Source organism: Scyliorhinus torazame, chromosome 15 (assembly GCF_047496885.1).
Source record: "Scyliorhinus torazame isolate Kashiwa2021f chromosome 15, sScyTor2.1, whole genome shotgun sequence".
Taxonomy (NCBI): Eukaryota; Metazoa; Chordata; class Chondrichthyes; order Carcharhiniformes; family Scyliorhinidae; genus Scyliorhinus; species Scyliorhinus torazame.
Window position 1 is genome coordinate 184,203,837 of NC_092721.1, and position 14,359 is coordinate 184,218,195.

General features: G+C 40.6%; 1 protein-coding gene across 13 annotated transcripts in view; it reads right to left on the reverse strand.

Moving 5' to 3' along the window:
• herc2 (HECT and RLD domain containing E3 ubiquitin protein ligase 2) overlaps positions 1–14,359 on the reverse strand; it is a 344,572-nt gene that overhangs the window by 232,588 nt on the left and 97,625 nt on the right. For all 13 annotated transcript variants that reach the window (XM_072477237.1, XM_072477227.1, XM_072477236.1 and 10 more), the window contains exons 17-21: positions 11,277–11,505; positions 10,785–10,909; positions 6,737–6,915; positions 3,295–3,479; positions 2,739–2,894 (exon numbers count right to left, since the gene is read on the reverse strand). In XM_072477237.1, the coding sequence (XP_072333338.1) occupies positions 2,739–2,894; positions 3,295–3,479; positions 6,737–6,915; positions 10,785–10,909; positions 11,277–11,505 (874 nt within the window). The remainder of the gene's footprint in view (positions 1–2,738; positions 2,895–3,294; positions 3,480–6,736; positions 6,916–10,784; positions 10,910–11,276; positions 11,506–14,359) is intronic.

Sequence of the window (14,359 nt, forward strand, 5' to 3'; positions counted from 1 at the left end):
TAAGCAGACAGTACTCAAAGCTTTATTTCCCTCACCAACTTCAAAAAGATTTTCTTACAGGGTGAAAATTGGGAGCGAAAGAAAAAGACACAAAAGCAGCACCAAAACTTTACATTTTGAAACACCAAGCAATACCCTTTATTCTCAATGGATACAGTTGATTGCAAAATATATTAACTGCTCAACTCAAATTTAAAATCTGAACAGGTTGGAATTTAATTGTCAAGAAGAAAGGACGGATCAAGATTTTTGGTTGTGAACTCAAGAGCAGGGGAAAAAAATAAACAAGCTCTTAAATGGGACTAACCAGAAAGAACAGTACAAAATCTGGTGTCTGAATTACCTGGGAACAATGGTTTACCAAGACATTTAGTGATAATGCCAGAACTGAAAGGGAAACTATTGGTAATTGATCAGTTAGTGCGATCGGACAAGTCTCTTTGACATTAGTTTTGCTGAACACATTTTTCATTTAATTGGGAAGGATATCGTTTCACTTACCTATACTCAAATATATTGTAAAGTTATTGAACAGAACAGTTTGGAATTCATTATTTTTGGAATAGATGGTGTGAATTTAAATGAAATAGCACACGCTATTTAATGCATTTTTATAAAACTGTCGACTGGTTACAGCACAGGAGGCCATTCGGCCTGTCTTGTCCTTACCAGCTCTCTGCAACTCCGTTAGTCCCAATCTATCTACCTTCTCCAGTCCATCCATATAACTGAAGTCCCTCATCTCTGGAACCATTCTCTTTTTTGCACCCTCTCTAAACCTTTCACAAACATAGTACTCCAGTTGAGGCTCAGCCACAGTTTTATAAAAATTAATCATATTTGTATTCCACATCCCAATGAATAAAGTCCATTTAACTACATACTCTACCACCCTGATACCTTCAATGGATAACCCTGAAGTGTCTCTGTTCCAGCATCCAGTTCAGAATTTTGCCCTTCATTTATATCATCTTCAATTGTTCTTATCAGCAAAATGCATCACTTCACACTTCTCTGCATTGAATTTCATCTGGTACATGTCCGCTCACTTCACCAGCCTGTTCTCTTGAAGCCAATTGCTATCCTTCTCACAGTACGTCCTATTTTGCTATAATCTGCAAATTTTGATATTTTTGCCCATACATCTACTACTTAATAAACACAATTAGACTGAGCTACATATCTTGACAGCATGTGTTCTTCCATCACTTCAGAGATATCTTGAGAACAGAGCCATGTCAGTTCCTGTTCATAAACCAATGGGACAGTCTAAACCACACAATAGCAGAGATGAGAAGAGAAGGTTTCATAGAATACCTACAGTGCAGAAAGAGGTCATTCCGCCCATCAAGTCTGCACCAACCCTTCGAATGAGCACTCTACCAGTGTCCACTCCCACATCCACCCCGCCCTATTCCCGTAACCTAACCTGCACATCCCTGGATGCTAAGGGGCAATTTATCATGGCCAATCCACCTAACCCGCACATCTTTGAACTGTGGGAGGAAACCAGAGTAACCAGCAGAAACCCACGCAGACACAGGGAGAACATACAAACTCCACACAGACACACAGACATTGACCCAAGACTGGAACTGAATCCGGTCCCTGGCGCTATGAGGCAGCAGTGCTAACCACTGTGCCACTTGTCAAAAAAAATTATTTCACCGAAGACAAGCTGGATAAAGAATACTTGAATTTAGCCCAAACCGTAGCAAAGAAAGTAGAACCGGGTTGTGACAAATAAAGGCATTTTGGTCTAGACTGAAACTTAATGTCCACCCGTAGATGCCGATAATGTGATGGAGAGCCACCTTCCTCAATACAACTAAATGACACAACTGTGGCTGGCTGGGCTGAATGGCCTACCCTTTCTCCTAAGTCCAATGTACCTAGTCCATTTCAAAAGATAATTAAGAGTAAACTGAAGTCACGTATAGACCAGGACAGTTAAGGACAACAGGTTCCATTATCTAAAGGACATGGTAGCGAGCCATAGGTTTTTACAACAGGCAATAACTTCATGGTCATTGACAAGAGAGAGACAGGTCACTGGCGGCCACGACCTCTGGAGGCTGACTGTTTGGAGGGGCATTGGAAGCGGCAAGTAGAAACTGAAAGCACAGCTGGCTGCGAAGAGACCCAGAGAAAATGGAGGCCAACACATTCTGCACCTTCCAGAGACTGCCATTCCAGAGTAGGACACCTACAGGAGAGGGTAAACACAGAGGTGACCGCCAAAGCACAAACTATCGTCTCAAGACAGAGTGTTGCCACGCCATGTTCATTTTCAGGGATTGCAGCTTTTTCCTTCCAGCGTATTTCTTTTAAAGCTGGTGGGATTTAAACTTTCATTCTCCAGATTATAAGCATAAATCCCTAGATTACAGGCCCATAACATAAATAACATAACTACTAAACTCTCATATAATCAACAATGATTATCGGATTTATATTTTGAACATTATGTTACATTGGTTGAAGAAAAAGTAGAATACTGTAGGTACTAGAAATCTAAAAGAAAAACTGAAAATGTTGTAAATGCTCAGCAGGGTAAACAGTAGCTCTCTACACAACAGAAAATATTATGTTTTAGATCAGTCTTTGACAGAACTGCAAACGTGCAAGCATGGTCTATAATGCATCAACTGTACCATCTGCATATTTCAGGGGCATTGAGAAAAAATACACAAGCTCCTAAACTATTATTTTTTAAATGTAACACGAGAACTGGTTACCTGTCAAATCTCCTTCAAGAATATGAGACACCTCTGCAAAATGCCTGTAACTAGTTGAAGCAATGTTGGTTGCCACTGGCAAAATGTCGCCTATGTGTGTACACAGAAGGGCAATATACTTTTTAAGCAATGAACCCACTCCTAAAAGCTCAGGACCTGCAAAGAATACATGATAATTACTGCTTGAGCTAATCAAATTCAAATCATAAACAGTAAAAGCAAAAACAAAATAAAAGCACACCATTTGTGCAAAAGGTAAAAAACAAAAGGGTATTAGTCACCTAATTTTTAAAATACTGATCAAATTAAAAACTTTCATAATTAGAACAAAGTATTGCCCAACAACTGTAACAATTCAGACATATCACATATCATTCTCTTTGAGCCAACAGTAGAGTTGAGAAAACAATCCCCACTTTCTTCAAACCAAATTGGAATTGGATCATTGCAGTTTTACTCCAAATTCTCAACTAAATCCTCTGAACCAGAAGCTGGATTTGCATCACATTAGCAGCTCATTAACTGCATAAGGAAAGTTTATCAGAAATTCACTTACTATATCCATTGGTCTCATAACTGAAATTTACACCCGGGTAAAGTTTGCTGATCAGCAGACGCTGAAATCGCAGCAACAGATCCAAAGAAGCTGACCTTTCTTGATTGAAGTGCTCATGGTCCAAAGAAGAAGAAATGTGGCGAGTAACATCCTTCAACTTAGCGATGCTTTGAGATGCAATGTTTCTTTGGGGAAAAAAAAAAGTTCAACGTCATTCTAAAATGCATTTGTTTTGTTTTCTCTTAACTTTTTACTTTCCAACGTTTTCTTCACCCTTTCTTTTTAAGATGCCAAATCCTTGATGGATGCTAGGTGCCTTCTATCACTTTACCCATGCAGCCACCACCCAAAAGCAGAGTGCTGTGAGTCACAGAAAGCATTGCAGCTGAGCCTAATCCTGAATGCAGCTGATCAACCTGTCTTCATGGCTGATCACACCATCCTCCTCCAATGCTTCTCCATTGCCGCCCAGCTGGGTAAGACTACTCTCATCTGACTCCATTCCTATCTGTCTAATCATAGGCAATGAATAATTAATTTACAATGGCTTTTCATCCTGTTCCATTATCTCTGGTGTCCCCCAAGGATCTATGCTTGAACACCTCCCTATTTCTCACCTACTTCCTGCCCCTCGCCGACATCATCAGAAAGTAGTGTAGTTTGAACATGTACACGGACGATGCTGAGTTCTGTCTCCCACCGCTGTTGTTAAATTATCAGACCCTTATCCGTCATACAATACTGGATGAGCAGAAATCTCCCCCAATTAAATATTGGGAAAACAAAAGCCATTGTTTTTGGGACCACCTCAAACTCCATTCCATAGCAACTGACTCCATCCTCTCCCTGACAAGAGGCTGAGACTAAGCCAGTCTGTTCACAACCTTGATGTCACATTTGACGCTGGCGTAAGTGTTGGACGTCATACCTGTGCAATCATTAAAGACTGCCCGTCTCCACCTCTGTAACATAGCCCAACTACAGCCATGCCTCAGTTCATTGGCTGCCATTCATGCCTTTGTTGCCTCAAGACATGACCGTTCAAATGCACCACTGGCTGGCCTCCCACATTCTATCTTCGACAAACATGTCATCCAAAGCTCTGCTGCCTACATCTTAACTCGCACACCCCTATCACCATGCTCGCTGACTGGCTACCTGTCAAGCAACATTGCGATTTTAAAATTCCCATCCAGTCTTCAAATCCCTCCATGGCTCTGCCCCTCCCCATCTCTGTAATCGCCTCCAACGCCACGAAGCTGCAAAATATCAGCACCGTCTAATTCTGATCTCTTGCACATCCCCAATTTTAATGCTCCACCACTGGTGGCGGTATCTTCAGTTGCTTGGGCCCGAAATTCTGAATTATCTCCTTACAGCTTTCCACCTCTTTTTCTCACTTTCCTCCTTTAAGACAGTTCTTACAGGCTACCTCTTTATCAGCTTTTGATCATTGGACCGAATATCTAAGTGGCTTGGTGTTGAGCGTTTTTTTTTTTTACAATGTTCCTGAAAATCGCCCAAGGCCGTTTTATTATATTAAATGTCCTACGTATATAAAAGTTGTTGTTGCTGCTGCTGGTATCCACACATGAACTTTTAATAGGTACCATTCCTTAATAATCTGGAGAGAATTGCAGCACTTAGAGAATTGCAGCACTTAGCCCTCTAAAGATAGGTAACTCAGCAGAAAAACACAATTCCCAAGATTCATATAATGATCTTATGGCACAATCAGGCTGTGGTACATTTCCTTGTGTTATGATCCCAGCTGATGTTAATACTGGACAAATTAGATCCCAGGGTGAAACCTGGCTTGACAGATCCGATCTGCTTGTTCCAAGAAACCATGGAGGTAAGTTACTGAACAGATTCACAGGGGTTTACGTGTGAACTTTTAACATAAGGAATAAAATATATTAAACAATGAAAAATGAACTGTAGTACACCTGACAAAAGGTTGGAAAGATGTCAATACAAACACCAGGAAATGTGTCAAACTCACACCTTTTATCCCAGCAATAACCTTAAACACAAAAATGCAGTGAAGGTTTACCACTACTTGAACACTGGCCCAGTTGTCAAATAGCTCTCTTGCAGTGGATTTCTGAGCATTCACTAGATATTTTTCCCCAGCTGTTATCTCTCACATGATACATGTAAAATCACAAACAAAACTCACTATCCCTTCAACTACAGAGCAAATACAAGCTCCATAAACTCTGTCTCCCAGCAGCCATGTAGTATCTCTTAGCAGAGAGCTTAGGTGTACAGGTCCACAGGTCACTGAAAGGGGCACACGGGTGGAGAAGGTTGTCAAGAAGGCATTGAGTATAAAAATTGGCAAGTCATGTTGCAGCTGTATACAACCTTAGTTAGGCCACACTTGGAGTATAGTGCTCAATTCTGGTCGTCACAGAAGGATGTGGAGGCTTTAAAGAGGGTGCAGAAGAGATTTACCAGGATGTTGCCTGGTATGGAGGGCATTAGCTATGAGGAGAGGTTGAATAAACTTGGTTTGTTCTCACTGGAGCGAAGGACGGTGAGGGGCGACCTGATAGAGGTCTACAAAATTATGAGGGGCATAGACAGAGTGGATAGTCAGAGACTTTTTCCCAGGTTGGAGGGGTCAATTACTAGGGGGCATAGTGCGAGGGCAAGGTTTAGAGGAGATGTACGAGGTAAGTTTTTTTTACAGAGGGTAGTGGGAGCCTGGAACTCGCTGCCGAAGGAGGTGGTGGAAGCAGGGACAATAGTGACGTTTAAGGGGCATCTTGACAAATACATGAATAGGATGGTAATAGAGGGATACGGACCCCGGAAGTGTAGAAGATTGTAGTTTAGACCGACACCATGGTCGGCGCAGGCTTGGAGGGCCATAGGGCCTGTTCCTGTGCTGTACTTTTCTTTGTTCTTTGTTTGTTCTAACCCCGTCTTCACTCTCTTAGATACACACTCTGAACTTGTTGGTCTCTCCCCGTGTCTGTGTCTCTCACTGGACCCGTCACTAGGCAACGGTACAGTTTTTTCTACTTTGTGTTTCCCTCCCACCCCCCCAAAATTCACTAAATTACTAACCCTTTTGTAACCCATCCCTTCACTTCAAGGGTTGTAAACTTTATTAAAAATGCATGCATTCAAACAAATCCAGAAAACGTGACCCTTTTGCCAGGAGTCATTCCACAGATTTCTTAGCTTACAAAAAAAAAAAACTAAATGCAATTGAAACCATGCTCCATATTTCTTAAATCACAAATATAATTGTTCCTAACACTGCCAATTCAATCATTTGACAACACTCAACGTCTCACACAAAGAATGATCATTGGGAGAAACATTGGGGTCTGTGTCACATTTAAGCACACACAGCTCACTTAAGGAGTGATGGGGAGCAAATTGAGGTGCAGGAAACCAGACATGCAACAGAATTTGTCATCAGTACCTCAATAACTGCTGCACAAGCTGAACAAGTGGTAAGCTTTGTTTCCCAGAAGACTCATATATGCCGGTATTTATAAGGTCCTTATCCAGCGGTGTTCTGCTCCGATGGAGCGCTGAAGCATTGGCTTCCTGTTCATCTATCTCCTTCTCTTTCTGTGCTTCCTTCTTAGCTTCTATGTCCTTGAAGAAAATGCATAGTTATTTAACAGACAAAAAATACAAGAGTTGCCTGTTTGATACTGACTGCTACTCATTCAGATAAATACATTTGCTTGCGTGAATCAGTAACATAAAATCAAATTACCACAATGCCAGACATCTGAAATAAAAACATCAAGATGCTGGAAATATTCAGCAGTTCAGAGAGCATTTGTAGAGATGGAAATAAAGTTAACATTTCGGGTCTGGGTCATCAGTCTCAAACTTCAACATTGTTTCGCTCCCCACGATTAAGCCCGACTGCATGCATTTCCACATTTTCTGTTTTAATTTACGCTTGACTTAATGTTTTGTATAGCTAGAAGATACTTAAGAGTTCACACCGGGACTCCATTTGAAGATGCGTAAATTTGAACAACTATAGTTTCTGGATATTTTTAACCCCATATTTTCCTTAACGTCAGGAACTAGTTTAGCACATTAATTCAGCTTTCCATTAATAATTTATATGATAGAGATCCTGAAGCCTTTGCTTCGGTACTCTGAAAAATTGAAAAGAGTTTTCAAAAAAGTATATATGAACATAAGAAATAGGCCCTCCTTAACGCCAGGAACTAGTTTAGCTCATTAATTCAGCTTGTCATGAATAATTTATATGACAGAGATCCTGAAGCCTTTGCTTCGGTACTCTGAAAAATTGAAAATGTTTTCAAAAAATTATATATGAACATAATAAATAGGAGAAATAGGCCCTACAAACATGAGTCTCCTGCATCATTTAATAAGATCAGGAGTGATCTTTAATCTTCACTTTCCCTCTCAATCCCATATCCCTTGATCCCTTCAGATTTCAAGAATTTATTGATCACAGCCTTGAATATTCCCAACGACTGAACATCCACAGCTCTCTGGGCTACAGAATTCTAAGATTCACAATCGTCTGACTGAAGAAATTCTTCATCACCTTAGTTTGAGATGGCCGCTGTCATGTGAGAGTACCTTTAAGAAATGGGTGTTTAATACTGCAGTGATGTCAGAGTGGGTGGAGCTGGGCTGTGTCAGCTTTTTACTTTCGTTTTAGGCTGTTTGCTGCAGGGTGCGTTTTAGTTTTGTTTTCAGTGTTGGAGCTGAAGCTAGACACAGCAGCTGTACTGCTGTTCTCTCTGCCATGAAAAGACTATCTCTTGATCATTTGGTGAATTCAGAATTATAAATATTTTCAGTAGTGACTTTTACCTAATGTGCTTCTGTTAAAGGTTTTGTTTTTAAGTCATTTGGATGCTAAAAGGAAAGCTTAAAGGATTACTTAGTGTTGTATTCTTTGGGGGTTGTATTTGAATTGATGGTTGCCAAGATGTTCACTGTATGTTTTAAAAAGGTTAACTTGAGTTCCTAGAATAAACATTGTTTTGCTTTAAAAAATACTTTTCCATTTCTGCTGTATCACTCCTGTAGAGTGGGCCGTGTGCTCCCCATACCACAATCTATTAAAAGTTGTGGGTCAGGTGAACTCCATGATACACTTTGGGGTTCTCTAAACCCTGGCCATAACACCGCCCAGTTATCCTGAGACTCTGCAGCCTATTTCTAGACTCTTCAGCCAGGGGAAACATCCTTTCAGAGTTTACCATGTCAGACTCACTCAAAATCTGATATTTTTCAATGAGATCACCTTTCATTCTTCTTAAGTCCAGCCAATAAAGGACACCCAAATCTCTCTGAACACCTGCCTTTGTCAGTCTCGCACCATACAAAATATTCTGTTTTTCTCTTTCCTGCCAAAATGAATACCTAATTGCTTCACATTATATACCATATATAAACCCCTTGCCCACTTTACTCAGGCTGTCCTATATCCCTTTGCAGACACCATGCCCATCTTAGGACTTACTTTCCCACTTAACTTTGCATCATCAGCAACAGCAAACCCTCTACTAACAGCCTGTCAACCTGAAAGTGACCCATTAATTCACATTCGCCTGCACTATAATTTAGACAGGTTTGCTTGAGTAACAACAACTAGGAGATATACTGGAACATCTTTATTATTCAGCACACACGGGGGAATGAGTGGTGCCAGTTCATCAAAAATCTATCAATGGAATACAACACAATATTTGTAGCATGAACTAAAATGCAAGGATTCAGGAAGTAAAAGAACAGTACTCTTTTTACTTATAATAATAATAATAATCTTTATTGTCACAAGTACACTTACATTAACACTGCAATGAAGTTACGGCGAAAAGCCCCTAGTCGCCACATTCCGGCGCCTGTTCAGGCACACAGAGGAAGAATTCGGAATGTCCAATTCACCTAACAGCACTTCTTTCGGGACTTGGCGGAGCACCCGGAGGAAACCCACGGACACGGGGGGAATGTGCAAACTCCACACAGAGTGACCCAAGCCGGGAATCAAACCTGGGACCCTGGCGCTGTGAAGCCACAGTGCCATCCACTATGCTACCGTAAGGCATAATAATAATCTTCAATAATACAATAAAAACTATATTAAAATATAAAACAGTGCACATGTACAGGCTCTGGATAACTGTGTAATTGCTTCCAGCTGGTAAATGACGCTTCATGTCAGGGGAACATCAGAAATTCTGGTTAGTAGAGGATTCTCTGGTTGGTGAAATGCCAAATAACACAAAGTTTACTTTAAATGGAAGAACAGGATTTAACAAACCGACACCGGAAAGAAAACAGACCGCTTGAAGAGAAATAACAAAGTGATGTGGGTCTACTGAAAACCATTTTGAAGCAGAAACATATGGTATGTCTGGTTGGAGAGTCAATGGAAACGAGTTTGAAGAAATTAACTACAAGTCTTTGGACTGCATGTTATGGAGAAAAATATTGTTCGCTCATTGATTATGTCAATTCATCCACAACAGTGTCTCCATAAGACATAGGAGCAGAAGTAGGTCATTCAGCCCAACCAGTCTGCTCCACCATTCAAGGAGATAATGAATGATCTGATATCATCAACTCACTTTTCTGCCTTATCCCCATGACCCTCAATTCCCTTACTGATTAAAAACCTGTATCTCAGCCTTGAACATACTAACAGCTCAGCAGCCCTCTGCAATAAAGAATTCCACAGATTTATTGCCTTCAGAGAGGAAATTCCTCTTCATCTGTTTTAAATGGGCAACTCCTTACTCTGAGATTGCGTCCTCTGGTACTAAACTCTCCCACAAGAGGAAACAACCTCTCAGCATTTAACCTGTCAAGCCCTCTGAGAATCCTATATGTTTCAATATGGTCGCCTCCCATTCTTCTAAACTCCAATGAGTACAGGCCCAACCTACTCAACCTCTCCTCATAAGAAAATCCCTCCAGGCCTGGGATCACATAGAAGAGCACAAATTGCTCTTATCCTGTGGAGTTTCTTCAGTTCATTCATGGGATGTGGGCTTGCTGGCAAGGCCAGCAGTTATTATCCCATCCCTAATCGACCTTAAGGTGATGGTGGTCAGCCACCTCCTTGAAAATGACTGGCTTGTTGGGTCATTTCAGGGGAACTTAAGAGTCAACCATATTCTGAGAGTCTGGATTCATACATAGGTCAGAACAGGAAACAACGGCAGACTTCATTCACCAAAAGGAATTAGTGAACTAAATGTGTTTTAATGACAATCCAGTAGTTTAATATCCACTATTGATCGCAGCGTATTTTTTTATTGCATCTTTATTTAATTCATTGATTTTAAATTCCCCACCTGCCAGGTTAAGGATTGAACTCATGTCTTCAAATCATTAGTCCAGAGGGTTTCTGAAATTCTAGTCCAGTAACATAATAACTATGCTAACATACTCCAAGTCACAAATGAACAATGACAGTCTGAATACAGAAATAAGTTTAATGGGAAGGTTTTCATTACCTGGATTTCAGCTGTAATTGCAGCATTTAATGCTGACTCCAAGCCTCCATCTGCCATCAGACTGCTCACCAAAAGGTCAATCATAAATCGGCGACCTGGACTTACATTCATTTCATTCCCTGAAACTTAATTGCAATAAAATGAAAATAAAGTTGAATAGGCATTAAAATGTTTACAGGTTTAAAGTTTCAAGTCTTTGCACAGTGGTCTCAGTGATACGTCGAGTTATATATTGGCCTTTTGCCCATTGCAACTTTGGTTCAAATGGGATTCAAAGGGTAAACCTCACCAAGATTCTGTGGGAAGTAAAATCCTGCCCTCAGTTTGGCAACAATTGGCAACCTTGTCAAAGAAACTATATGGCGCATTACTCAAGTTGAAGTAGGGGTATGTTGTTCAGGTTTCACTGTACCGGACCAGAGACCCATTGCTCGGGAAACAACAGTTGCAATTTCGGCACAAACATTCCTCAAAAGAAAATCTCAGCCTTACCTGCATTAGGTAGCAATGCTGAAAGGGCTCTAGCCCTTTCTTCTGCTGTAGGGAGCAACACAGACCAGCCGCTCTGCAACACGGCCTGTGCAGATGATTGGACTGTATTTAGAACTCCGGCATTGCTGGCAAGAGTCACCACAGTCTGTTTCAAGCTATTCAACAGAACGCTGCCTATGCCCAAACCAAGGCATTCTGGGTCAACTTGATGGCTAATAGCAGCATGAAGCTATAATAGAAGAGAAAAATTAATGATATGTTTAGGCTACTACACGGCTCGATTTCCTCTCCCCTAATCGCACATTCCTAGTTTCAAACGGCAGACAAAATTATATTTAGTTTTCAAAACATGAATTCTGGTCAGTCCATTTGTCCAGTATACAGACACGGCAACACACAGCTGAGAAGAACTAAAATTTTCAAGCAATCAAGGTTACAAATGCATTACTTCACAAGAGTTAGGTTTTAAAATACCTCCTTTGACACAGTGAAACAAGAATGTTCTGGATGCAGGGGGGCTGATGGTGCTCAAACTAAACCCCTGCCTGGAGACAAAGAAACATAGAAAATAAGAGCAGGAGTAGGCAGGTTGGTCCATGTCTGGTGGGCCATTCGTTATCATAAGACCATAAGGCAGAGGAGCAGAACTAGCCCATTCAGCCCATTAAGTCTACTCCGCCATTCAATCATGGCTGATATATTTCCCATCCCATTCTCTTGCCCCCTCCCCCCATAACCCCTGACTCCCTTATTAATCAAGATCTGTCTTAAAGACACTCAGTGTCTTGGCCTCCACAGCCTTCGGCAGCAATGAGTTCCATAGATTCATAAGAAATTCCTCCTCAATTCAGTTTTAAAGGATTGTCCCTTCAGTCTGAAGCTGTACCCTCAGGTTCTAGTTTCTCCTACTAGTGGAAACATCCTCTCCACGTTCACTCGATCTAGGCCTCTCCGTATTCTGTACGTTTCAATGAGATCCCTCCTCATCCTTCTGTACTCCATCGAGTACAGACCCAGAGTTCTCAGCCACTCTCCATATGACAGGTCCTTCATGCCTCATGGCTGATCATACAACTCGGTAACCTGTTTCCACTTTCCCCTGTGATGAATAACACACTGATCACAAAGTCAGGTAAAATAAAAAGCTTTTTGTGAGAATCGAAACTCACGGTCAGGAGCTGATTCTGGCGCATAGTATTTGTGACACAAGTAAAGTAAACTCAACATAATACAAGTAAAATCAAAATAATATAAATGTCTTTCAAAATCCCTAATACCCACTGGGATAGAACCATAACAAATAGAATTAGGAATAAGACATAAATAGTTCAAATTATCCAAACAACAAATGTAACAAAGAGAATAATTTTTACTCCAAAATCTTGAATTGATAAACATAAAATTCTTCTTGACATCATTCGTAAAATCTTAAACAAGAGACCCACAGAGATAGCATTTTCCTCGAACCCATTAGTTTGACCATATATCAAGATGCATTGACACCAACACCGCAATTAAACAGAGATAACATGTCCTATTAATGACCTCTTTAAAAAAAATGGTGAAGAGTCTATACCTTACAACATCCTTTCTTCAGAATGGCTACTAAAAGAAAGTTCCTTTCAGGTTAAAAAGGGACCAAGCTGACACTACTCTTAAGAGAAAGATATATGAATCTACGGATATGTATTGCTGTCTCTAAGACAAAAAGGTATAAGAGGCAGATTCAATAGAACCGGCACTCACTCTGGTCTCCTGCAAGAGGGTGCAGTTTCTGTTCTGTTCCCGCTTGTTTCGTCAAACAAGTCTCTCAAGAGTTTTGAGAGTATTTTTTAAAATTTCTCTATTAAAAGATACTTTTGGATATCCGTATTTTCAGGACAAACTGTTAGCAGCCTTAATAATGACCATTTGTAGACTCTGTAACTCTGCTTTATATTCTAAAATGTTTGGACAAACACCCCACTAAAAATATAAACTGTGATGTTACATTGAGTAAGTTTAATTTCCGAGTGTCATGTGAGTACCCCTTTCAGAAAGGTTTTGTCTTTATCACATAACTTGTAGCACGGCTTCAGTGATGTCATTTGTGGGTGGAGCTGGGCTGTGGCTGTCAGATGAGAGGGGGTTTAGTGTTTTGGTTTCGGACTGCAGAAGAAAGAAGCAGTGTTTCCCTGTTTTTATTTTAAAGCTGTCCCAGTGAACTGACAGCACATTGGGTGTGGCAAACTGCCTTGGTAACTTTAAAGATAAGAGTTGCTTTTCTGAAGGCGTTTTGAATCTGCTGGTTGGAACCAGATCAGAATCTCAGGGAAAGGACCAGTCCCATTCAAATGAGATTACAGTGTGCTGGGTCATGCCCTTGAAAGGGGTTTTGGTGTATTGGATTTTGTATTGAATTGGAACAGCTACTAAGGGGGATTCATTAAGAGTTATAATCACATACATTAATCACATAGATTACTGTAGCTGTTGTGGGGTTTTTCATATTTGTAATAAATAACAAATTCTTGATAAGCGTTTCATACATGTTAACTACATTCTTATAATAAACTTTGTTTTGCTAAAAGAGCCTAGGAAGTCTGATGAATCACACATGAAGCGAAGGCTCTTGTGCTCATCCTAGCCAAATTCAACATAAAAGTTAAAGGTCAGGTGAGCTTCATAATACATGTTGGAGTCTGCAAGTCCTGTCCCATAACACAAGACACTCATTAGGATGTCCTAAGCAACAAGGATCCAAGCTGAAAAAGTAACGATTTAGTATTGAGCGCCTTAGCTGGACAATTCCCACTAGAATGTAACTGGAAGCTGTTTGACTGTTTTAAGAGATGGAAGAGAAATCTCTTTCCCTCTTTTGGTGGCTGATGCAGACTAGTAAGATTAACCATGCAGGTCAGAAATCCTAAATCATTCACACACCCCACATCCCTCTAACCCCAAGAGCTATATCTAACTCCTTCCTGAAAACATGCAATGTTTTGGCCTCAATTGCTTTTGCGGTAGAGGATTTCATAAGCTCAGCTCTCTGGGTGAAGAAATTTCTCCTCATCTCGGTCCTAAATGGTCTACCCCATACCCTC